Genomic DNA, 24,717 nt, shown 5'->3' on the forward strand with positions numbered 1-24,717 from the left:
GGGCCCAGATATAATTCAGTCACTATCAGTGGAATTATCAACTTTAGTACCAGCTTGGGTCCCTTCTGGGAGAAAGATGACATACAAAATATAATATAATATCCTTTGAGCCAAACACTGGGATGATCTGCATGAAGAAATAAAGACCCACATCTGAGTTAGGCCAGATCACAGGTTCCAACACAAAATTTGCTGGAAGAGCTGCACCATTATGCTGCTTCAAAGCAAGCAATTTATACAATGGGCCCTTGGTATCTGCTGGGGTTTGGTTCCAGGACCCTCCATGGATACCCAAATCCATGGATGCTCAAATCCCATTATATATGATGGCATAGTAAAATAGCATCCCTTGTATAAAATGGGGAAATCAAGGTTTGCTTTTTGAAATGTATACTTAAAATTATGGAGGATTGAATCCATGGATGCAGGATCTGTCGATATGGACAGCTGACTGTATTTTATGCAGACACTGAAAGAGATCTGAAGTACATTCTGATAGTCTTTCCGCTTACTCCTGTTTTACCTTGTGCATTAAGTTAACAGAAATAGGACATCCTTAAAATTTCACTGCTGGGTGTATTGCTACTGCAGTGTCATTGTATCTGTTTTCTATTATGCTTTTCTCTTGGAGAAGCATAGGTACTTTGTTATTTCGGTCTGGTCCTCTCTCTGTCTCCAGCTTAACTAGTGACTGTGTGTGGAATTGTTTCAATGAAGTAGCTACATAAGTTTGGTTGAATGTATCTACTCAGTTCAAACCTTTCTAGAATTGAGCTGAAAGGGCATATTTGTGTTGCAAGTCCCATGGCAACAGACTTTTGGTCAGTTTCCCTACTGCTTTCTTGAAATAAGCCAAGTGATGATTTTAACCTCCGTGGGCGTCTTTTTAGAAAGTTAAGCTCGCAGCTAAAGTAAAAGTAAGTCGCCTTATGGAAAGCCGTTAATTTTCCTCTACTAAAACGGCATGTGCTGCTTTGCGGTAGCCAAGTCTTGGATAGATTTTGTTTTAATTGGTGTCGGGTGCAGCTTAATAAAACAGGTTGACACACCCTGTAAATGCAACCTCATTTCTTTTACTAGTCTGTGCCTCCTTTGCTGAGCGCTGGATTGATGAAAGGAGGCTGTCTGTGGTTCTGAAGCTGCATTTAATCTTCCCAGCTAAAAATACAGCACTTGTTTATATGAAACACCCTTTGAATAATTGACAGATAGATTTCTCTTGCCTCCACTGTTTGATCAACCATCGCACACTGTCAGCCAAGGAATATTGCATTGTTTGATATCTCTTTGTTTTAGAGGGATCACCTTTTGATCAAGGATGACAAAATAGGGAATGGATATTACATTGCTTGATGTCTTTTTGTTTCAGAGTGATCGCCTTTTGATCAAGGGTGGCAAAATAGTTAACGATGACCAGTCATTCTATGCAGACATTTACATGGAAGATGGGTTAATAAAGTAAGTACCCATTCATTTCCTCTTTGGAATTGGATTGCTCTACCTGGAAATGCACACTGTTGTAAAATAAATCATAACGGGCAACTTGCAAAGCAAGGATTTAGACCATGTGGTCCTTGGGAACATATGATGTGGTTGGGTGGTACCTACCATCAGCTCTAGACTGCATAGCTAATGGTTGTGATATTTTGGGAGCTATTGTTCAGTAATATCTTCCCTTCCAAGACCAGAGTGGGAAGGCACATAACACCATAAGACACTGACAAAATTTTGATGGCACATAACTTTCATGGGCTAAACCCCGCTTTTTCTAATGCCTGAAATGGCAACTTCAAGGGGTATGAAGTTAATGAAATTGGCACTGGAATGAAATGGTACAGTAAAGATGTTCACTTTGGAATGCAAATGTAAATACCATAGAGATTCATTAATACCTTGTTCGGCTGGAATTTCCATAGCTGGGAGCCAAGGAGACACAGCTCCTCCTTTTAGATTTATGCAGGCATGTCTGTGCAATGATGAAAATGATAACTGGCAAAGCAGAGGTGATATGCTACTTTCCCTCCTCCCTAGGGATGAAAAGGATGGCTCAGTGCAGCTGCGGTTCGTGCAATCCCATGATTGGTTATGTTACTGAAATGTCTAGAAATAAGACTGTGCATCTGTGGTGGGAGAGTTTATGGAAGTTTAGAATCACACTTGGCCTTGTGTTTGACTTTGGGGATGGAGTTATGACTTCTCTGTGTGACTCTGCATAAATATATCTTCTCAGGCAAATCGGAGAGAATCTGATTGTGCCAGGAGGAGTGAAGACGATCGAGGCTCATGGACGGATGGTGGTCCCTGGAGGAATTGATGTCCACACTCGCTTCCAGATGCCTGATCAAGGGATGACATCTTCTGATGACTTCTTCCAAGGAACGAAAGCTGCTCTGGCTGGAGGCACCACTATGATCAGTAAGATTCCTTGATGAATAGTTGTGAGCAGGAGGGAGAGTGCTTGCTGGTTCTAGGGCAAATGAGGAAAAGGGTCTATTTGTAACAAATGACAAATAGTTGATAAGAGTGATGGCAGCTGCAAGACACAGGGCATTGGTTAAATATTACCTTTGTAACATTTTAAAAACTGGTTGGTGAATAGATCATTTTAACAAGGCATGCTTCACTTCAGGTTGATAAGTTTGTAGTCAGGGGTTCACATAGTTTAATACATGGGAAGATGCCCTGCGTAGAGTGAGACCACTAATCCAGCTAGCAATAACATTTACATTTCTATACCACTTCATAGTGACCTCAGCACTTTCTAAGGGATTTACAATCTGTGAGCGAATTATTCCAAACAAGCTGGGTACCCATTTTACCCACCTATGAAAGGATGGAAGGCTGAGTCAACCTGGAGCCCTTTGGGATCGAACTCACAACGTTGTGGCTTCACTACTGGCATTTAACCACTGTGCCACCAAGGCTCCCTAGTCCAGTACTGCCAACTTGGACTGATAGTAGAGTTTTAATGCAAGATTATTTGAAGCAGAAGTCTTTCCTGGCTGTACTTGGAGATCCTGGTTTTATCTTATGGTCTTCTCTCTGTTTGCTAATTACATCTCCCCTTGCTTAGCTTCTGACATCAGATGAGATTGGTGTGTTCAGGCTGGTGCTCTGATGAGTGAGTTTTGTAATGGTAAATTAAGATTTATGTGACTATATGTATTTCAGCATATCTGGAAGGCACTGTGTTGGTAAATGGTGATGTATATATAAATACTGTACCCATTCACCATGTCTGTTCCTTGCAAAGCTTCCTGACAAGTTTGGTGCCAAAGACTATACTCTCAAGCCTAGACCTTGATCCTAAGTATGTATACCTTGGGAACACTCCAACTGATTTTTAGCAGGAATCACTTTTAGACATGTTTTTTGGGACTGTGGCTATCCAATGGAATCCTGTACACTTCTTCCCTGAAACAGTATATGTCCGAGTTCAGTGAATTTACTGAGGCTATCAGTACTCAATTCTCTAGAGCCTAGGAACTCCTTTGTGTGGAATGAGAAGTTGTGCCCTCAAACTCAAGTCCTTTGTGATCAGGGCAGTCTCCATATTTCATAGCAAAACTGAAAGTGTTAGGAAACCTCTTTATAGCTTCTCTTCTGTAAAGTTCATATGGAGAGGTAGCCATGTGGTTTGTAAGAGAGAAACTACAGGTTTGTGTATGTTCACAATTGCTTTCCTCTTTCTATTTTTGATGCAGCAACGATGCATGGGCAAGGATTTATATAGGATTGGTGTCATCCCTTAAAGTGGTAAACATTTCTGTCCACTGTTTCTCCTGGTAAATGTTGCCCACTCCACTCTAAGAAGTTATGGACATCAGTTTTTACTCCAGATTATGTGTTCACTGAATGAGTGGGATCACATTCCAAATGGGATCACATAGCTGCCTTGGATCTCATCCCAGGAGAAAGACAGGATATAAATCCAAAAGACAAATATATGCATTAAAATATACTCTTGTCATGCTTCAATGGCAGTCATACATACATCATAAGGGCCTCATGTACATTTAGCACTTGTAATCAGGGCCATATTTGTAAGAAGAAAATCATACATGTGCAGCATTTTTCTCATTAACACTTCTAAAAGTGGGTGCAGGGGCAATGCTAATTGCTAATTAATAATTAATTACTAATAATTAATTAATAATGGCTAGTTAATGTGTCTTGATATTGAGAGTAGGACCAGGAGGTGTCCCTTGTGCTCAAGTATATCCAGAGTTTAGAAGTCACCAGATTCCAAGTATTGCATTGTGAGCTGTGTGTCAACATGTTACATTTCTTGGAAACAGAACAGTGTTATAAAAATAATGCAGTATTTGTGCGAACCGTTGCCTTTGTGGGTGGGACTGAAGCAAGTAACATTTTCTTGATAGCTTTAAACTGAGGGAATTTTGGTATTTGCAGGGAGGTATCTCCATTTGTTTCTTTTTCCTGACTTGCAGGGGATTTGGATGCATTGGTTTTTGGTTATTGCCCAAAATGTTTCTATAGAATGTGGAGTTTATTAATGAAACTGGGCAAACGTATGCAAGTTTGCACAATTCTTTCTCTGCTCCCTGCCCCATGTTTTTATACTTCTCTATCACACAACAGAGAATGTTGCTACTTCTAACAAATCATTGTAATCTTCTTTCTTTATTCTCATGTTAAATCCATTTGGCCTTTTCTTTTTCCTGGACGCACCTTTTGGAAGAGATCTTTTTTTCAGCTGCAGAAACATTAGTCTGACGTTCATCCAATTTTTTTTTTAAACTTGAAAGCTCTGAAAATTTCAAGCTGGTAATCTTTCTTCTTTTTGCCATCTTGGGACAAAATAATCTATTGACATTCCAGGTCTCGAAGCGCTCAACATCCCTCATCATTATCCTTCAGAGCAATTATTGTGACACAAAAAGAAATTACAGCTCTCTGTACTATATACTCTCTTGGGAGCCAGCTGCTTTTGAATTTACCGACTTAAATTCTGCCTTGTGTGAGATTTCCTTTTGGGTCCTGCTGTAGCCCTCCAAGCAATAAGAAAGGATTTTCCAGCTCTTTGGAGCTTATTTTGAGGGTACAATATGGAGATCGGGAATCGGCTCTTCCCAGTTGAGCCTGTTCCATCCACAGAACAATCCCACTGTTTTCTGTTGTTGTTGTTGTTGTTGTTGTGCGATATCAAGCCATTTTCACCTTATAATGACCACAAGGTTACTCTATCATAGGGTTTTCTTGGCACTGTTGTTTCCCTCACTTTTCATTTTTATCCAAAGCTCTCTATCTGCTTTCCATGATGTAAGTCACTGATCCCTTTACTGATGTACTTTGTTAATGCTGGTACACATAATGCTACTTCTCGTTTTCTGTTGATGCCCTCTGAATGCGTTGGATGATGTCTTTTCCTTTGGATGCCTTGCTGTGAATTCTTTTTGCCCATGAAAAGATACTAGCATGGCACTTCATCTGAATGTTGGACTAGGACTCTGGGAGACCAGGGTTCAAATCCCCAGTCGGCCACGGAAACCCATAGGGTGATCTTGGGCAAATAGCTTTCTCTTGGCCTCATAGGAAGGCAAAGTCAACCCTTCTCTGAACAGATCTTGAAGAGAAGATGTTGTGACAGGTTTGCTTTAGAGTTGCCGTAAGTCAGGAATGGACATTTCTGTCTGAACATTTGGCTGTGAATTAACCTACAGAGGACCAAGCCCCTTTCAACTTTGATTTCTGCTCTATAATCCTTAAGAGAGGGCAAAACAGGATTGAATAGAATCTGTTTTGTGGATAGCAAAGGGATGTTTTGTTTAGTTGACAACTGACAAGTGTTGGAATGACTGCGTTACAGTTGTCCTCTTTCCTGCGGATGCAGCGTTTAGATATTTAGGCTGACGTAGATATTTGTATATGACAAGAAGGATTTGGCATCTTTTCTAGACAACCATCCATGGTTAAGTGCTGCACGCAATAATATCTTAATCCCCCAGTTCCAGAAAATCTCTCAGTTTTTTCATGCAAGCTTATTTCATACAAGAAGATACATAGAAATTGTGACAGCTCCGGTTTGGTGCTATATCTGTAATCACAGATCCAGTGAAACATGGGGCCTTGGGTAAAATGGCTATGTTTGTCTTTTGATATCTCCAAAGCTGCACCAGAGCAGCTGGTGGGAGGGCTAATACCAAGCAAAACAGTGTGAACACTAACACACTTGTTGAGATATTTTAGAGAACATTTCAGGGCATTGGAAATGGCCATCCACAAGGATTTATGCTAACCCAGTGGTGAAAGGAACAGCTCTTTTTGCTGTGATTCTTTTTTTAGGGCACATACATAGAGAATAGTTAGGGGATTAGTAGTCCCCTAGGACTACTTGGGACTACTTGGTCTAGTAGTCCAGAAATATACAGTAACTTTGTGTTCTGCCCATAGTCTCAGAGAAGATACCACCTGCTACTTAATCCTTTTAAACTGGAGATACTAGAAATCACCTTTAGTGCCCTTCGGCATGTAGAGCACATGCCCTTCTGATGAGCAACAGTCTTTCCTTCCCTAAAAGAAGGGAAAAGTTTATGGTAATTCCAAATTGTCTGTTTTTAAACTGAAAAACTATCTAATATATTTTAATATTTTAAACTTTTGTAATTATAGATTGTTTTAAGCTGATTTTATTGTGAGCTGCCCTGAGATTTTCAGATAAAGGGTGGGATATGTAGTGTAGTGCTTTGAGTGTTTGACTACAACAACCCTGTAGTCCAGGATTTGAATCCCAGTTCAGCCGTGGAAACCCATTGGGTGACATTGAACGAGTCACACTCTCTCAGCTCTAGAAAACCCTGCCTTCGGGTCACCAACTTGGCAATGGCTTGAAGGCCTACAAGAACAATCAATGAATCAATGAATCAATTTAGGAACAAAATTGCATGGGGAATATAATATAATTTCTGAAAACCCAAAGATGGGTTCCCTATGGCAGCACTGGCACTTTTTTAAAAAATGCAATGAAACACTGTTTCCCAAAACAAGAAAGTATTATTGCCTAGGAACCTGAAATGGTTTATGGTTTTTCCCCAGTAGCAGTCATTGAGCACATCTTGTGGTTGCTTTCCTTTCCAGACCCAACAGAATGGCTGTTGAGCTGGGCTTCACTCCCATTTAGCTATTCTTGCATACCTAGGACACCGTAACACAAAACAAAAGTCATTTCGCTCTTTTAAGCGCATTTATAGCCAAGTTTGTTTCTCTTGGACTCCAGCTTCAATCACTAGCTCCTTCCTCAAAACATTTCCTTTGGTTTTCAGATGATTTGTTTAAAGTGCTACATGCTCCCTTTTTATTGGACAGCAGTGGCTGAATTAGTGGGAAAACGTTTGTTCATCCCTTGATGCATTTTTTAAAAATTGGCTTGCTTCTTTTATCCTAGTAGTTTCCTGAGCTGTAAAACCTTATTGGAAGCATATAGAAACATTTTGGCAACTGGAGTGAGTAATTAATGGTCAGGTTTGGGGTTTCATTGTTTTAGTTTTAGGATGCAAGGTCCCCTGTTGTTCAGTGCTTTGGAATCCAGGTTTAATCTCTCTCTTTTGTATTTTGGAACCAATTAGGGGAACAAAATATCAGTGGCTCAGGAAAGTAGTAGTTGGAGCCAAAGATATTCTCCTGGGTATGCTGGTTGTCATTCCTAGGCTTGGATACATCATCTGTTTCCATTTCTGCCCCCCCCCCCCTTCCCTCAAATCTCATCCAATCCTTTTTTTAAAAAGGAGATGGATGCCTTGACTCTCCCAGACAGAAAACAGCCATGTAACATCATTGTTTCCTTGGATTCATCTAGACTGGAGAATTAAACAAACCATTGCTACATCTGCAGTTGGTTTCACAGTTGTCGCTGTATGTAATAGTATTGCTTCTCTGGTAGAGATTCACTTCCAAGCCATTGGCCTAATTTTGGTTTCAAAGGCTTGATGAAAGTGTTGGAAGGAAAAAGAAATTAGCATGGAACAGGAGCTTCAGTTGCACAAAGCTGTCATGCACACCTCCTTTTTCTTTCTATGGGTCAGTGCCAGTGTAGAGTCTAGTGGCACCTTCAAATGAACCTGGTTTATTTGCCATAAACCTTTATGGGCTGCATCCTACTTTATTTGATGGAGATGATGACAGTCTTTTTACTGTAGTTAAGAGATATGAGTGATATTATTGCATATTCCTTGCTCCTTGCTTCTCTCATGCAGTTTTCCTACCCCTAGCCATGTATGTGTGTGCCTTCAAGTCACTGGTTTTAATTACTCAGGTTATACTAAGCATTGCCCAGTATTGCCTTCTTCTGAAATATAGCCAAAGCATCTGCTATTTCTGATCAGTCAAAAGCTTGTGTATCTTTGAAGTGGTGAAACCTCATTGGTCACATCAAGTCCATGGGTTAGAGTTTCCTGTCCCATATTTTAGAGATGTTTGTACATGCAAAATTTTCTTTGAAGGCTTCTCTGTGGATTTTCTCGCACTCTTCTCTCTTCATGCACTAGAAACCTCCTAACTAGTATTCTCAGAAACCCACAAAACAGTGATACCTTTATTGGCCAACCAAAATGCACAAAATACATGTTGCAACTTTTCTTGTGTCCATTTTGGTTGGGCAATAAAGGTATCACAGTTTTGTGGATTTTGGATGTTATTGTCCTTTGCTACATGGTCCCCATGGCTAGTCCTGGATATGTTTTCCAGAATTCTCAATGGGATGTGGCTTAAGATGCAATCCCACAAATTTTAAATGTTGAGTGCTAAGCATGTCAATCCCTTGCTACTCAGGGATGTATGTGCTGAAAGAGCAACTCCCAACTCAAGTGTAGGGAGGAATCCAGCCAGCTAGCTCCCACTGCTGAAATGAAATGGCTTGCAACAGGAAATCCATATCGGTGGACATTATTTTATCAGATGCTGGCAGTGCTGATGCTTTTGAGACCGAACCACATCAGCAAAGCAGAAACCCAGATGTTTTAGAAACACAAACAGACACAAAAATGTTCTTCTGTGCCCAGGGGGTTGGGGGCGGATAATGTCTGCTAAGAATTCAGTGTGCCTTAAAAAAAGGTATTTCCATATTTATAAATTAGTTCTAACTTGCAGATTTCTGTAATGTGGGTTGGCTCTTTGATCTAGCTTTTTCTGTATGCCAAAGAATAGGTTTTTTGCTTCAGGGTGTACACAACCCCAAGCAAAGGGTATTAAAACTAATAGTCATAAGCATTAAGCAATTTGCTCTTGTAAGTGTCATCCCCTAAATAAATCAATGAGGGAAATTTTTGGTATGATTTTAATGAGTAGCAAAATCTCTCTTTCTCTCTCTCTCTTTCACTGTTTCTGTCTCTGTATTGTGTGTGTGTGTGTGTGTGTGTGTAGGGAATATGTATATTCTCTAAGGTCTGTTAATAGCTCTGTCAGGAAAAGGTGGATATGTAAAGCAAAAGCTGGAATATTTCAAAGGTGGGGCAGGGAGAGAGAGAAGGAGAAAAGGCAGGACTGCAGAATAGGAGGAAGTGATAAAACAATTTCTCCCCTGGACATTGCTTATCTGTCAGTGTCAGTTTATCCCTAAAAGGCCTCTCCTTGTCCTTTGGGTACATTTTGGGTACACATTTTTTCAATATGCTTTCACATCTATCATTACAGGGGGAAAATAGATTCACTGGATTCATGTTCCTGTGCAGAAATATTCATTTCCGGCAGCAGCAGAGAGCGCCTCTTGCCTGGGATGTGTGTACATTTTTGAGTGGGTTTTGGAGGAAAAAATGGCACAAAGCTCTATGTACGTTTCAACAACATATACCTTTGGAAAATACAAGCTCATACAAAACAATTCTCATTGAACATCCATGTCTGTGCCCATACCCAGACAAGTAAAACGTAGCTTTGTCTATAAAATCATGCAGGTCAGTTATATGCACTTTGTATCAGGCACAAATTGAACCTGTGGTCTAGTGGTTCTCCAAGTGGAGCATAGAGCCATAATTGTCTACAATGAAAAGGTCCCTGGTGAAAACTCCTCCATCCTTTCAAATACAGTTAGTTGGGGTTCCTGCTTTGCATAGGAAGCAAAGAAAACCATCACTGCAAGGGGAAATGACTGGCTAATTTGGAGATTCCTGTAGAGATAGTTCATATATATCCAGGGGAACATCTGTCATTTCTAGATACATGCAAGGCAACCAATGATTGTTTTAGGGAACATATGGGGTTTTTCAAGCCATCTGGCACAATTGGAACAATTGCAGTGGCCTCCTTTTGGGCCACTGTAGTTCTTCTTTGTGTGTGTATGTGTATGGCTTTCCTTCCCCCTTTCTTTTGTTGTTATGGTGTGATATCTTGTTGATGGCATCAATCTGATTGATGGTTATTTTAAGTAATGTGAGGGTGGAAATGACATGGCTCTCCTTATATTGTTGGACTCCAACTCCCAACAGCCCTAGCCAATATAGCCAATGTTGAGAGCTGTAGTTAACAACATCCTTATGATTTCTGACCCTGGTAATAGATTTTTTCCTCAATGGATCTCCCTAGGGCCTGAAAGGCAAGATATCTGTGCTTGTGCTTGTGATAAAAGTCGGTTCTTTCATAAGAATGCCTCAGATGACTTGCTGTTCTTTCGCCAGCTTCTTGATCAAATTGTATTCTTAGAGGTCACATTCTTCCTTTGTGAATGGCTGGTGTTTTATGAAAGGTTTCTTTCAACTTGGTCATTTGTGTATTCGTCTCTCTTCTTAAGCAAAGAAATAAAATAAATACAATAGCATCTAATCTTCTACAGTTCTCTGCAATATTAGTAGGCCGTATGTCCTCTCGCCAGCTTTTCTTTTATTCTCTTTTTTAAAATGAGATACATAACGTGAAGGGAATGGGAAAAACAATGGATGGAATCCTGTTAGTAAAGCACAGTGGTCTAAGTTAGATATTTGCTATCATACCTATTTGTTTGTCATTGTGGAGGTTGGATTCTGTTCCAGCCACACGGTGACTAAAATCCCCAGCAACCTGCCTTGGAAGCAATGCATTGCTTACAATGTAGGTTCAAGGGAGGGGGGATTTTAGTCACTGTGGTTGGAAGAAAATCCAACCTTGATGATTTTCCTGGCCATTTTCATGGTGTTGGAGATCAGCAGGGATGTGTCCAGCTATTTTCCTGTAGCATGACATACTGAAAGGATGTCATCTGCAGGGTTTGGTTGAGGACCTATGGAGTTCTTTGTGGATGCCTGTTGTAATGTTTCTAGCTACAGGGGAATAGCTCTCTGACAACACTGAAATGGTATTGTGTAGCACTTTGAGATTAACTGTGCAAAAGAAGTTGTAGCATAAGCTTTCAAAGAAAGAGGGGCTACACAGACCACCCCTTTGGGGTGACATGCAGCTGCCCCTTTACTGGCTAGATTGGTGCCTCAGCAACCACATGCCATGGCACTGATCTGGTCTCTGTAGTGCACAAAATGGAGCTGGAAAAAATGGCTCTTTTTGTGCCCTTGAAGGGGCGCCATAGCCACCGCTGTGACATTTGGACGCAGCGCCAGAGGTGTGTCATCATGGCGTGCACCATGTGGAATGGCATGCACCAAAATGGCACCCTGGCAACGGTGTTAGTGTGCTGAGCATGAGGACGCTCAACCCAGACTCCGCCCACAGGTTGGCACTTTTTGCCAGTCTATCCAGGGCCTTATTGTACTTCTTCAGATACTTCTTTAGATACTGAGAATGTAGACCAAGTCTACGAAAGCTTATGATACAACTAGTTTTGCATAGTTAGTCTTTGTATATGGATATTCAAGACTAACACAGCTGTGCTCTGAATTCTACCAGTGTGGAAGTTAATGGGGTTGCCATTCTGTAATGTTGAATTTGAGCTATTTTTCACATGGCAGGTTATTTATCATCAACAGCTTGCAGCTTCCAGATGAGAATTAATACTGTAAATGGTGCCAGCCTTGGCTTAGCACAGCCTCGAACTGTCAAAAGAGCTGAAAAGGAATTGCAGAAGATGTAGTGACAGCGTTGCTTTCATGCACCATGTGCTTTATTCTGAAGCCAACTTCCTCAGCCATTGCCACAACCACTTCTTCATTCTGATCCTCATAATTCGTTCTAGTGTAATGTTCAGAATCTGGAGAGAATAGTCTGCACTTATTTTCTATGAGTAATGTAAAGAATGTGCTTTTCTTTCACATGTGGGCTCTGCTTTGTTGAACCTAAGGGCTTGAAATGGGGAATCAATCATTTTCAGCATCATGAGTATTCAGAAATGTAGATATTGGTGTTCCAGTGTTTCTAATCAGAAAGGGCCCTAAATAGGGATGGGTAATATGTTGGCATTAAAGGCTGTACTTCTGCCCTGAATTGTAGCACAAATTTGAAATTTTGGTGGCAATGACTCACTCTCCCAAAGATCTTGGTATGAGTAAGGAGCCACTTGTTTAAATGGTATTTTGTGACTTCCCAGTGAAATTCAGTGGCACAATTTGCCACCAGATTTCAGTGTCATAGTAGAAGCAGAATATGGCCTACAGTGGGTCTGTGAAGGTAATTGGCCCTGGATCCTCCAAAGTTGGATTTAATCCATGGCCTAAATATGACATTTTTGATTTGTACAATGTTGGAAAGTGGGACTGCATGTTCTGGCAGTGGCCTAGTTTTGCATATTATGTCAGATTGCTTCAGATCATTGAATGTTGAGCCAGATCTCTGGAAGAGGGTACATTTGATTGTATTTGTGTTGCTCTCCCCTTTCAGATCTGTGGCCATGTTCACTTTGTATGTTGGGGGTATGTTCCCCTGATACTTTAATATCTGCTATTGATTGGGTGTTCTGTCTTGGTTTTGTTTAGGATTTTAAAATATTGTAAGCAAAATTGAGTGTTATTAATGAAAGCATGAAATAGTGTAATTTAAAAAAGAAATCTGCTGGGATAAGGAAGAAAAGGGACTCACTGTATTTATCCTGAGCTCTGGTCTCTCTATACAGTTGTAGCAATCTGGTACTACTTTAACTGTCATGGCTTTCTCCTGTAGATTCCTGGGCTTTGCTATTCAGGAACTTTGAGCACTCTGGGAGAAAATTCTGAACTTAGAGCCCTCCAGGAGTAAATTCTAAGTACTGCACCAGATTGCAAATCACAGGATAGGATGGATCCATGACATTTAAATTGGTATCAGACTGCTGTAACTGTACCTGGAGTAGAGTCTGAGTGGGGAAATGAGAATACTTTTTATATAGCTGGTTTGCCATAAAGAAAAGGGTCAAAGATGTATTCTATACTGCCTCAGGGAAGGAGATTTTGTTGAAGATTAAGAGCCATGTCTTTCTAGTAAGCATTGAAACCATTTACAGAGATGGATTCTTTCCCGGTGGAGGTTTCCAATATAAGACACAGTAGCCCTTTATGCAGGTGATATAAGTCTGGATTTTTTGCATTCAGCAGGTGGTATGACTAGATAGCATACAAAGCACCTTCCTTCTTTATCACACTGGGAAATTCAGAGTGTTCTTGATGTTAGATGACTGAACTGGAATTTGGGAGATGCAAGTATAATTTACTTCTAAATGAACACTAGATTCCATGATCCTTAAAGAAAATGCATTAATTACCCGCCATGTGCCTTTTTATTTTTATGTTTTCAGTTGACCATGTTGTTCCTGAGCCAGGCACCAGTTTGCTCGCTGCATTTGACCAGTGGCGAGAATGGGCAGACAGCAAATCCTGCTGTGACTACTCTTTGCATGTGGATATCACAGAGTGGCATAAAGGAGTTCAGGAGGAGATGGAAGCATTGATCAAGGATCATGGTAAGTTTGCCAGTTCTGCTGAAAGTTAACCATAGAGTTGCACTGGAGGTCCTAGAGATTCTTAGGCCCTATACAGACTATCAGAAAGTGCAGGCCTGTGGGTGGAGTCAGGGCACAGCATCCCAATGATGCTTGCCCTAACTTGGTTCCATGGCACCATTTTGGTGCGTGACAGTTCAGATGGCACGCACTATCATAATGCATCTCCAGTGCTGCATCCAAATGATGCAGTACCGAAGGGGTGCCATAAAGTTGCACCGCCGTGACCCTTTGGAGAGCTGCTTTTTGTGGCTCCTTTTTTCGCTCTCCAGAAGCCGGATCAGGGGCGCGGCATGAGGTTGCTGCGGCCCTGATCTGGCCAGAAATCTATATAGCCCCTTAGAGAGATGTTCTTGTGGGTAAAAAAAAGAAATGTTTTTTTTATTATTTGTGGGTTTTCCACTTGGATGAAGGTGTTTTGCCCTTAACCCTAGCAAATGTGGAGGGCCCGTTAAATTGCTAATGCTTGTTTTGGTGTTAGAAGAGTTTAATTATGTACCCAAGGCTAGCTCAATACATTTTCTCTGTCTGAGACAAAAGACATGATGGCACACTCCCCATCCAGAAGCTGACTGGGCTGACAGTTGAAGGACACTGGCAATGGGATGGGCTTCTCTGATGTATATGATAGCCCCAGCTGGTTTAGGGGTGGCAGAACAGGTTATATGAGATGCACAATGAATGGCTGGGAATTGTCCACTGCTGCACCCCAGAATCTGCTGCTTGTGGTGGTTGCCTCACTCTGCTTATAATGGTAGGACCATTCCTGATGTGCCTATATTGGTTGTGAAGGGATAGGTTTGAATTAGAAGATGAGATCCATCTCTAGGCAGCAAGATTGTAATATGGTGTTTGCACTAAAGAAGTTACTGATGGATTGTGTGCTTATTCTGACATCTCTCTTTCTGTTGCATCCAGAACAGCTGCATGTTAGAGATGTGATAGAGTGGGATGATACAGTTGTGTTAGATGTGACCCAATATGGTAGTTCTATGCAAATAATTGGGCTTTGCATACTGGTTAAAATCTTTCTTTCTCTGTATCTGATAGGAGTGAATTCTTTCTTGGTATACATGGCCTTCAAGGATCACTTTCAGCTAACAGATTCCCAGGTACACATTACTTTTGGCTAATAGATTCTCAAGCAAAAAGCTGGCTCAAGTCATTTCACTGCACAGAATAAAATAATTTGGGCAAAGCACTCCTTTTTTTTTAGGGTGTTGCCCTGGTAGCTTTAAACAAAAAGTCCCTGGGAGCCATTTGCAGCTCTAACTTGTCTCACTTTTAACATAATTTTTGTACTAATTTTTGGACATTCCCAATAAGACTAAATTCTCTGAGTCCAAGGCAGATTTTAATTTTTAAGAGGAGGCTGGCTTCTTTAAAGAGAGAATAATCAAACTGAAATTGTTGTTCTGGAGAAACGACATGTTTTTCTTTCTCTTTAGATATATGAGGTCTTGAGCGTGATCCGTGACATTGGTGCCATTGCTCAAGTCCATGCTGAGAATGGCGACATCATTGCTGAGGTATTTTTTATAAGTCGTGTTGGTTGATTTTCAACACCTATGATGCTTTGTCAAGATACTTGCATGTGAAAAAAGAGGTTTTCCCCAAGGAACATTGGTTTTAGACATTGACAGTGAGATGAAAGACCTCTCTGGTTGATGTAGAATGGATATGGGAGGATTTCTGACCCACAAACTATTGCTTGGTTTAACAATAGCCAAAAACAAAATAAAACAAAAACTAGTTTCTAGACTGCTGAAATTAAGACAATTTGTGAAAGGGGTGAGAGTGATAAAAATAGATTTTGGTATAAAAGGATTTGCTTGGGATTTTTGGTATTCATTGCATTCCTAGGATGTGTAGCCTTTCTGATTGACTGTTCCATTTTGATCCAATTGATATATTTTTCCCATTTCTAATGAAAGACAATGTAGATCTTCTATGAGGAAAATGGACAGAATTGCTAAAATTTAAAAAACAAGTCTTAAAACAAGACAGGCCTGTCAGCGGTTGCATATAGTATGTTGGTCACATAGAGAGATTGCATGTCTTTGGAGTTTAGGTGGAAACCAGGACTGTCTCGATTGACTATCTCATACACTTGATAGTAAGATAATGTCAGTTCTGTTCCTTTTTCTTCTTCTTTAGGAACAGCAAAGGATCTTGGAATTGGGAATCACTGGCCCTGAAGGGCATGTTCTGAGCAGGCCTGAAGAAGTGAGTATTTGTTTGGTCTTTCACTTGCGTTGGGAATGTTTTATCTGGAGATCTTGCACTGAGCAGGGAATTGGATTTGATGTCCCATGAGGCCTCTTCCAACTCTATGAATTTATGACTCTGTGATTAGGAAAAAAGGAATAGGAGAGGCAAGTCATGGTTGTGATATTAGAAATGAAATCGTCGAGTCCATTTTCCTTAGGGAGCAGCTTAAGGAGCTGGGTATGTTTAGCCTGGAGAAGAGAAAGCTAAGGGGTAACCTGATAGACATATTTAAATATTTGAAAGGATGTCATATTGAGGATGGAGCAAGCTTTTTTCCTGCTGCTCCAGAGACTAAAACATGGAGCAAAAGAGATTCCACTTAAACATTAGCAAGAACCTTCTGATGGTAAATGCTATTCAACAGTGGAACACACTGGTTTGGAGAGTGATGCTGTCTCCTTCTTTGGAGATTTGTAAACAGATATTGGATGGCAATCTGTTGGAAATGCTTTGGTTGTGTATTTCTGTATGGCAGGGACTTGGACTAGATGGCTCTTGTGGTCTCTTCCAATTTTATGTTTTCCCTAAGGAAATGTTTCAGGAGTTGTTGCTTCATACCTCCCAGATCTGGTACATGGAGCATATGGAATTCACTTCTCTATCACAGAGAATGAGAAAAGTCAGCCACTATAGAAGACAGCAGAGGCTCAGGTAGTTTTGCTTAGTTTCCTCAAGGTTCAGTGCTAGATATGACAGCCAGCGTGGGCTAGTTTTTGGTGTTGGACTAAGACTTGGGTGATAGAGGTGCAAATCCCCATTAGTCATGAAACTCACTAAGGCAACCTTGGGTACATCACTTTTTCTCAGCCTGACCTACCTCAGAAGGTTGTTGTGTGGCTTAAGTAGGAGGGAAAAGAGCTGGGTGTGCTGCTTTAAACTCACTGGTTGAAAAGTGGGATATTAATTTAACAAATGAGAAGTAAAAAATGGTAGCTGGTGGTTCTGGATAGCAGGGCTGGGAATCATGCAGTACACCAAATATTGCTGTATTACAGCTTCCAGTGGCCATAACAGTCAGCAGTGAGTGGTTCTGGCAACTGCAATTCAGCAACATCTGGAGGGCTGAACAATTTCCACTCCAGTTGTATAGCTTGGGAAAACTGGGGGGAAAGTGACAGCACACAGAGATAGAAAAGAGACACAGGAGTCCTGGTACCAAGTGGGTTAACATATTTTTGCCAACTTGGGAGCTGTGACTAAGTTCGACCAGGCTGGAACAGCAGCGCACAGTTGCCCAGAGACTTGAAAGGTGACATTTTACAGCCATGTCTCCCTGCCTGCCCACATGGAAAAGGCTACAGCAATGTTTAATGTGGTTTTAGCTTTTTATTTACTTTTTTTGGAATGGGTGGGAGCTTTCAGCAGCCTGAGAGGCTTTTCTGATTTGGAGCGGGGAAGGAAATAATGGGGAATTTAATAGAATCATTTATGGTGTGGACAATGAAATGTTTTTCTTCCTCTCTCATAATACTAGAATTCTGGGGGTTATCTAGTAAAACTGAATGGTGGGAAGAATTATGTTTTACACAGTGCATACTGAAAATGATAGTATTTGCAACCATAAGGCAGATTTTAACAAGACATTGTTGAGGGTAAGACTGTTGATGGTTGCAACTTGTGCTAATTTTATGTTACCTTCAGGATCAATGTAATATCTATCTATCTATCTATCTATCTATCTATCTATCTATCTATCTATCTATATTATTTTATCAGCTTACAACATTTAAAATAAAAATTTATCTTAAAATGTACTATTAAAAGTGTTTTTTTTTTAAAAAAAACCTTGGTTGTGTATTTAAAACCATATTTCAAAATACATTTAAAGCATAATTAAAGCATACAGAGTAAAAACAGAGTCTATCACTTGGAATGCTTTTCTGCCATATGATTAAAATCAACCAAAGGCCTGCCTAAATGTAAAGGTCTTAATCTGAATATGTCTGCAACCTTGAGCTGAATTGAATACAGAAATAAGATCCACTTCAGATAAAAGGCATCTAACCATTTCTGTAGGGAAACTTTCCATATACATGATTTACTCTCACGATGTCAGACTAGGTGTCTGATCTTGAGTAATTAGGTTCTAAGCTAGAGCGACTACGTTCCTAGTATACATGAAGCCAGTGTACACTAAGTAAGTGTACTATAGTGAATTGGTGTGCATTTTCATACATTCGCATTGACAGTTAGATGTCTTCACTTGCCTGTGCAAATTTGCATCTCTTCACATCCGTTCAGCTTCCCGCTGATGAAAATGCACAGCTGTCTGAATGCATGTCCAGCAAATGGATGGCCAGATGTGTGATAATGTGCATTTCTGCAGATTACAGCAGATACTCTGGTATAAAGCATGAAGCCTTTTTTCACAGAGTTTAAGGGATCACCTGCCCCTTGCAAAAAGCCTGAACTCCTGCAAATTGCGTGTGACCAGGTCACATTCTATTTGATTGGAATAAGGAGTAGTTTAAACATGTAGACTAATTTAGACTAGTTTTTAAAAATGAGTATTCTAAACATGTAGACAAGCTTCTAGGCCTGGAACCCTGCTGTTTGTGTAGGTGGGGCCAGTGTAGTTGTGACTGGAGGAACAAAGGGGCTTTTGCTGCAGCAGTCATAAAGGAAATATGGCACTGGAGAAATAAGCTGTTCAAAACCAGCAGATTTTGTCTGCCTTTCTTCACAACCTTGGAACAAATACAACTACTAGCATAGGACACCAGCAGGATTCAGGATTAGTAGCCTGTTGGCTGAGTCCAAACTCATGCACTGCCTACTGAGTTGCAGAGAACAGGGCTATTTTACATAATGGTTACGTACTGCTGTTAATTCCATTTAGAAGATCATTCTCAAAAGGGAAATACCATGAAAGTTTGAAGTGGGGGGGGGAAGTATTCTCTTTGCTAATAAAGCTCTGTGGCCCCACATTAGGTCGAAGCTGAAGCTGTGAACCGAGCGATCACCATTGCGAACCAAACCAACTGCCCGCTTTACATCACCAAGGTGATGAGCAAAAGTGCAGCGGAAGTTATTGCCCAGGCCAGGAAAAAGGGTAAGTCCTATGAATAGCAGCTGGGTGGAAAATTCTTGTTCATTCTTCCACTCTTGTTTCCTTGCCAGTGTCATACGGCTCCCTCTTGGCTATGTTTGCATTCTCTGTAAATCTGGATTTTAACTTTCGGAGCAATTGATTGTTTGCATGGGACTTGTTCCACAGCTCCAGACAACATCTTGGGACATTGGCTTTCTAAAGCTAAGTTTCCTCTTTCTCCTTTTTGTTCTGCTACTAAGGCACAGTAGCCGTGGCAACACTTGTTTGCAAATAATAAAGGGCGGCCAAGCGTTTATCTTCAATCACATCTTCCCTTTGCTTCTCAGCTCTCTTTTATCGTCCCACCAAATTCAGCCCCCTCTGTTGCATTTGTCTCCCACATCTCTACAGCCTTTCATCTGCCCAGAAATAAACTTCTTTTTCTGGATGACTTTAGCAGTTGAAAAGAAACAATGTTTTGGTTAGGGATGGGAAGAATATTCAAAGATATTTGCAAAATGGTCCAAAACTTGGTTGTTGAGTGTTGAGAAATACTGACAAGAAGGACCCTGGTCTAACAAAGTTTTTGCAGTTTGAGACTTAGTTTCATGCACAAAATTATTTTAAAATATTGTGTATAAAATCAGGCTATCATATAAAGTGTATACGAAACATAAATGAATCTCTCATTTAAACTTGGGTCACATCTTCCAAGATATCTAATTGTATATATGCAAATATTCCCAACTTTGAAACACTTCTGGTCCCAAGCATTTTGGATAAGGGACACTCAAACAGGTAGCTCTGTGGGCTGTAGCAAGCAAGCAGAACCAGTTTGGAGTACAGAAAGTAACACGGGGGCACCTGGAAGGCAATATGTAGAGAGGTGTCTGGTGAATCAATAAACTGTAGGAAGGGAACTAGAAACATGGAGTTAGACAAGTTAATCCATCAGTTGCACAGCAGCGGGTGTAGAATTTATTAGGGTACAATTCACCTAAAGTTGGATTTCTTCCTTCATCAAATGAAAAAGGCCCAATCTATTCCAATGCTGATGTCCATACAGCATCACCTCAGCCATCCTGTTTTAACACACACATTTATATTTAAGCACTGCTACACACAAAGCCAGTATTGTCTTTGAGTGTTGAAAATACGACTCTGGAGATCAGGGTCCAGTTTCCCATTCAGTCTTGGAAACCCACTGGGTGACCTTGGGCAAATCACACTCTCTCAGCCTCAGGAAACCCTGTGATGGGTTCACCTTAGGGTCACTGTAAGTCAGAACGCGATGATTTAAGGTTGAAATTTGTTTCTACTAGATAAATGCTGGCATGAGGTTTACTCTGGGCCAGATGACCAGCCTTCAGTAGAGCGTTCTTTTTCATTCGATGTTTTCTCTAAATTTTAGCCTTCAGGGAATTGCTGTGCAAATAGCATCAAAAGCTCCTATTTCCTTTCTCTTTCTTTCTCTTTTGCTTAAGCTCTTATTAGTTTCTATTTTAAGCATTTCTGAGTTGTGGGTGTTTTAAGCTGAAAGTGCCTCTCTCTCTCTCTCTCTCTCTGCATGGAGAATTTGGATCGGGCATGATGGAGTCCAAATAAACCCAAATTAATGAGATCACTTTTCTGTCTCCAAGGGAGTATCAACATTTTAATGCTGAGCGCTCCCATCTTGGCAGCACATGTTTCCTAAAAACTCCTGGGGGCACAAATCCTGCTGTAATGTTGTGGTGCCTAAAAGATACCACTGCTAAGTCTATATGACAGTTATACAGTGTACCCTTGACTTATGTGGAGGATCCGTTCCGGACCCCTCCGCATAAGGCAAAAAGCGCATATGCTTGAGCCCCATTAAAAATAATGGGGCTTGTGCATGATGCGCGGAGTGGTGCGCATGCCATGGATGCACGTGCCATTGCAACCCTGATGTGGGTGCACTGTACACTGAAGAGTACTCTGTGCATGTTAAGAGGATTCCACACACTTCCAGTGTGAACCCTGTACCCACAATTGGATTTAAGAGATCTTTGTGCAGGGATAAGGTAACCTGTGACCTTCTAGATGATTTTGGACTCCAACTGCCATTAACTCAAGCCAGCATAAGCAGTAATCTGAGATGATGGAAGGTATAGTACAGCAACACCCACAGGATCATAGCTTATCTTGTGGCCATGAAACATTCCTGCTGTATGGCTACAAAATGAGTCCTGAGTCGTATCCCATTTATGTGAAAACAAATGAAATGACAACAGCTATGCAGGAAATAAATCAAGCAGGAAGCAACAGCAGTAGTACCAGCTGTGTAGACAAAAAGATGCCCTTTAATCCCCAGTGTACTGCTCTTTTGTGAGCACTGCTCCTTTTTGCTTAAGGGAGAAGTTTGTGAGAAAGTCAAGGATGTTGCTCTGTTGCCCTTTCATTCTTGAGTCATTTGTATATTTCCCAAGCATGTCTCAGTCTAATTGCTCACATAAAGCTGTCATTCCATTGGGGCTTTGGCCTATCCAACTCATATGCAGACTGTCCATATGTTTTATTTTGGACTGACACCTTTCCTTTATATCCAAGAATCTTGAATGGCTTAAATAGCTTACACTTTTTCTTGGTTCAGTTGCCCCTCCTAACCCGCTGATCTTAGATCCGCAACTTTGAATATCTGTGGAGGGGCAACTTCCTCTATTTTCAATGGTGTGTGCACCCAGAACATTCCTCATTCAAGCCTATGAAGCTTGAATATGCGCAAGCCTGTTTTCACCAGGGGGTCTGAGACGGATCCCTCACAAAAATGGAGGGTCAAGTGCATTATGGCAAATCTTTGAGGTGGGTCAAGCGAGAGATAAAGATTGGCCTCAGATCACTCAGTCAAATTTTTAGATTGAGCCCAAGTTGTTCCCCATCCACACTAAACTGACACAAACCAAGCACTTTATCCATTACCCTCATCTGTGTGTCCAGTGTTTTCAAAGCCAATGTTTTTTTTTAATTAACTCTTCATATTTAACTTTCTGCCTTTGCACCTGCAATTCTGCTCCACTTGTGCTTCCTGTTTCAAAGTGCAGGAAAACATTGAGAGTTGCTACGCAACCAGTAAATGACTCCATCCTGAAATGTGCACCACAAAGAAGCCAAATGTGCCTTTTGTAAACTGACAGAGGATATGAGAACAGTTCATTTGGGGGCGAGGTGCATATTCTGATTTTTTCCAATTCTCTTGGTTACTTCCTTTGTTTAAAGACTATTTGAATCTTGGAACAGCTTGGAGGGGGGCTGAGATAGCATTAAATGGCAAATCATGTCCATCAGACACTTCTGTGGGGGGTGCAGTTGGTTGTTTTACACCTCCATATTTTTGGATGTGGCAGGCGTAAGGGACCACAGCGGAGCTCTGGCAGGCCATCCTTTGTCCATGCCTTGCTAGACGGACTAATAGTCTGGATTCACATTTGTGTCCTTTCAGACCTTTTCCTCAATAGAAAGAGTTTTGTTCACATTCCTCTTTGTCTCCAAGACGAGAAAAGTGCTTTGCTTCTTAAATCCAATAATGGCGCGTTACAGACCGCCCCTTTGGGACGGCCTGTAGGCGCACCTTTCCCAGCCGGATTGGGGCCTCAGCGGCCAGAGCGGCAGCCGCTGAGGCCCCAATCCGCCACTTTCCGGGCTGCGGGGAAGCGGCAAAAGGCCCCTTCCCCGCAGCCTGGAAAGGGGTGTCCTTGGGGCTTCAAGCCCCAAGGACACCCCGCGGCGGCAGGGAGAAGGAGAAAGGGGCCGTTTGGCCCCTTTCTCCTTTGGTCCTCTGGGCGCAGCCGTGTGAAGGCTGCGCCCAGCGAACCAAACCAGGAAGGAGCTCCGAAACGGAGCTCCTTCCAGGGTCGCGGAAAGGGTGCCCTAGGCGCCCTGCCGCGACCCCAATACGTCACAACCGCGCCGCCTCGTTTGGAGGCGGCGCGGTTGTGATGTATCGATGGTGGCAGCCGTGCGGAACGGCTGCTGCCATTTTGTGGGCGCACAGCGCGCACTAGGGTTAGGGCGGTGCAGAAGCACTGCCCCCGCCTTAACCCTAGTACGCGCTCCACGCGTACTTTTTAGCCCATGTGTAACGGGCCAATGATTTATAGCACTACTGGTGTTGTTAATTGTCTTTTATTTTCTTTGACTTGTAGTGACCCTATGAGCTAGATAACATATCCAAGGGTTGCTGTGTTGGCCATATAGCAAAGTATAATAACATTCAAAATCCACAGAACAGTGATACCTCAATTTAGTCATTTTGGCTTCTAATTTAGCCATTTTGGCTTTATTTGCTCATGGGCCCATTGATTTGTCTTTCTGGTAGCCCATGATATCTGCAGAACTCTCTTCCAGCATGGTTTTTCAAATGAGTTGATTCTATCAGCTTTCTTCACCCTCCAGTTTTCACAGCCATGGATAAAGCTCAGAAATATGATGGCATGGATGATTCTAAATTTTGTTCCAATCTGCAGGCACTGTGGTTTATGGGGAGCCCATCACGGCAAGCTTGGGCACTGATGGATCACACTACTGGAGTAAAAACTGGGCCAAAGCAGCTGCTTTTGTCACCTCTCCCCCACTGAGCCCTGACCCAACTACTCCAGATTTCCTCAACTCTCTGCTTTCTTGGTGAGTAAGAGGACCATTTGTTTGGATTAGCATATTCTACACTTAAATTTCTCTGGATTCCACACTGGAAGTATGTCCCTGGGAAGTGTTTTAGGAACCTCTTCATAGTGAGCAGTTCAGCAATGGAACCAATTTCCTAGAGAGACAGTGGTGTGTCCTTCCTTAGATGCCTTCAAAAAGAGATTGGACACCTACCTGCTGAGGATGCTTTAGCTGGAGATCCTGCTCTGAGCAGAGGGTTGGATCTCATGGTCCACAAGGCCCTTTCAATACAATACAATAATTTACAATAATTTATTATAGTACACGGCCAGCACAAAATTATAAAATGTTTACAAAAATTACATTGCATTGCTTCCATTGGAAACAACAAGGTCCTTTCCAACTCTTTGATTCCCCAAGTTGCTTTCAAACTCACTTGGCTCTGAACAAAGGACCAGCTTTAAAAAGACGAGCTTTTATTGTGTCAATAATTTGAAGGCCTTAATATGGCTTGTTTTATGCAGTCAGTTCCAATAACCAAGTTCCAAGGGAGTCCTGTGGTGGCAGCTTGGTATGGACTTAAAGTAACTGTACACCTCTTGTTTTCTGCTTTTAGTGGAGATCTCCAGGTTACTGGCAGTGGCCACTGTACCTTCAACACGGCCCAGAAAGCTGTTGGGAAGGACAACTTTACTCTGATCCCTGAAGGAACCAATGGAACTGAGGAAAGGATGTCCATCATCTGGGATAAAGCTGTGGTGTGTTGCTTTCAGGGTTGGCAGAACACGATTTACACAGACAACCCATCCTACTGATATTAGTAGATATTTCATGCCGATCCAAGAGTCTTTTGGAAATTATTATGATTAGAGGGCAGATATTTTTTTTAGACAGGGACATGAATCTACAGCATTCAGCTTGAATGAGTCTGGAGGTCTTAGTAATT

At 41.5% G+C, this 24,717-nt stretch overlaps 1 protein-coding gene across 4 annotated transcripts in view; it reads left to right on the plus strand.

The window, feature by feature from the left end:
- Positions 1–24,717, plus strand: part of DPYSL2 (dihydropyrimidinase like 2) — a 58,015-nt gene that overhangs the window by 22,567 nt on the left and 10,731 nt on the right. For all 4 annotated transcript variants that reach the window (XM_089537986.1, XM_089537987.1, XM_089537988.1 and 1 more), the window contains exons 2-10: positions 1,370–1,458; positions 2,231–2,415; positions 13,643–13,807; positions 14,897–14,958; positions 15,295–15,375; positions 16,004–16,072; positions 19,049–19,169; positions 23,633–23,789; positions 24,388–24,529. In XM_089537986.1, coding sequence (XP_089394112.1) covers positions 1,370–1,458; positions 2,231–2,415; positions 13,643–13,807; positions 14,897–14,958; positions 15,295–15,375; positions 16,004–16,072; positions 19,049–19,169; positions 23,633–23,789; positions 24,388–24,529 — 1,071 coding nt within the window. The remainder of the gene's footprint in view (positions 1–1,369; positions 1,459–2,230; positions 2,416–13,642; positions 13,808–14,896; positions 14,959–15,294; positions 15,376–16,003; positions 16,073–19,048; positions 19,170–23,632; positions 23,790–24,387; positions 24,530–24,717) is intronic.

This window comes from Sceloporus occidentalis, unplaced genomic scaffold (assembly GCF_023333645.1).
Source record: "Sceloporus occidentalis isolate IW3139 unplaced genomic scaffold, rSceOcc1.0.p SCAF_9, whole genome shotgun sequence".
Classification (NCBI taxonomy): domain Eukaryota; kingdom Metazoa; phylum Chordata; class Lepidosauria; order Squamata; family Phrynosomatidae; genus Sceloporus; species Sceloporus occidentalis.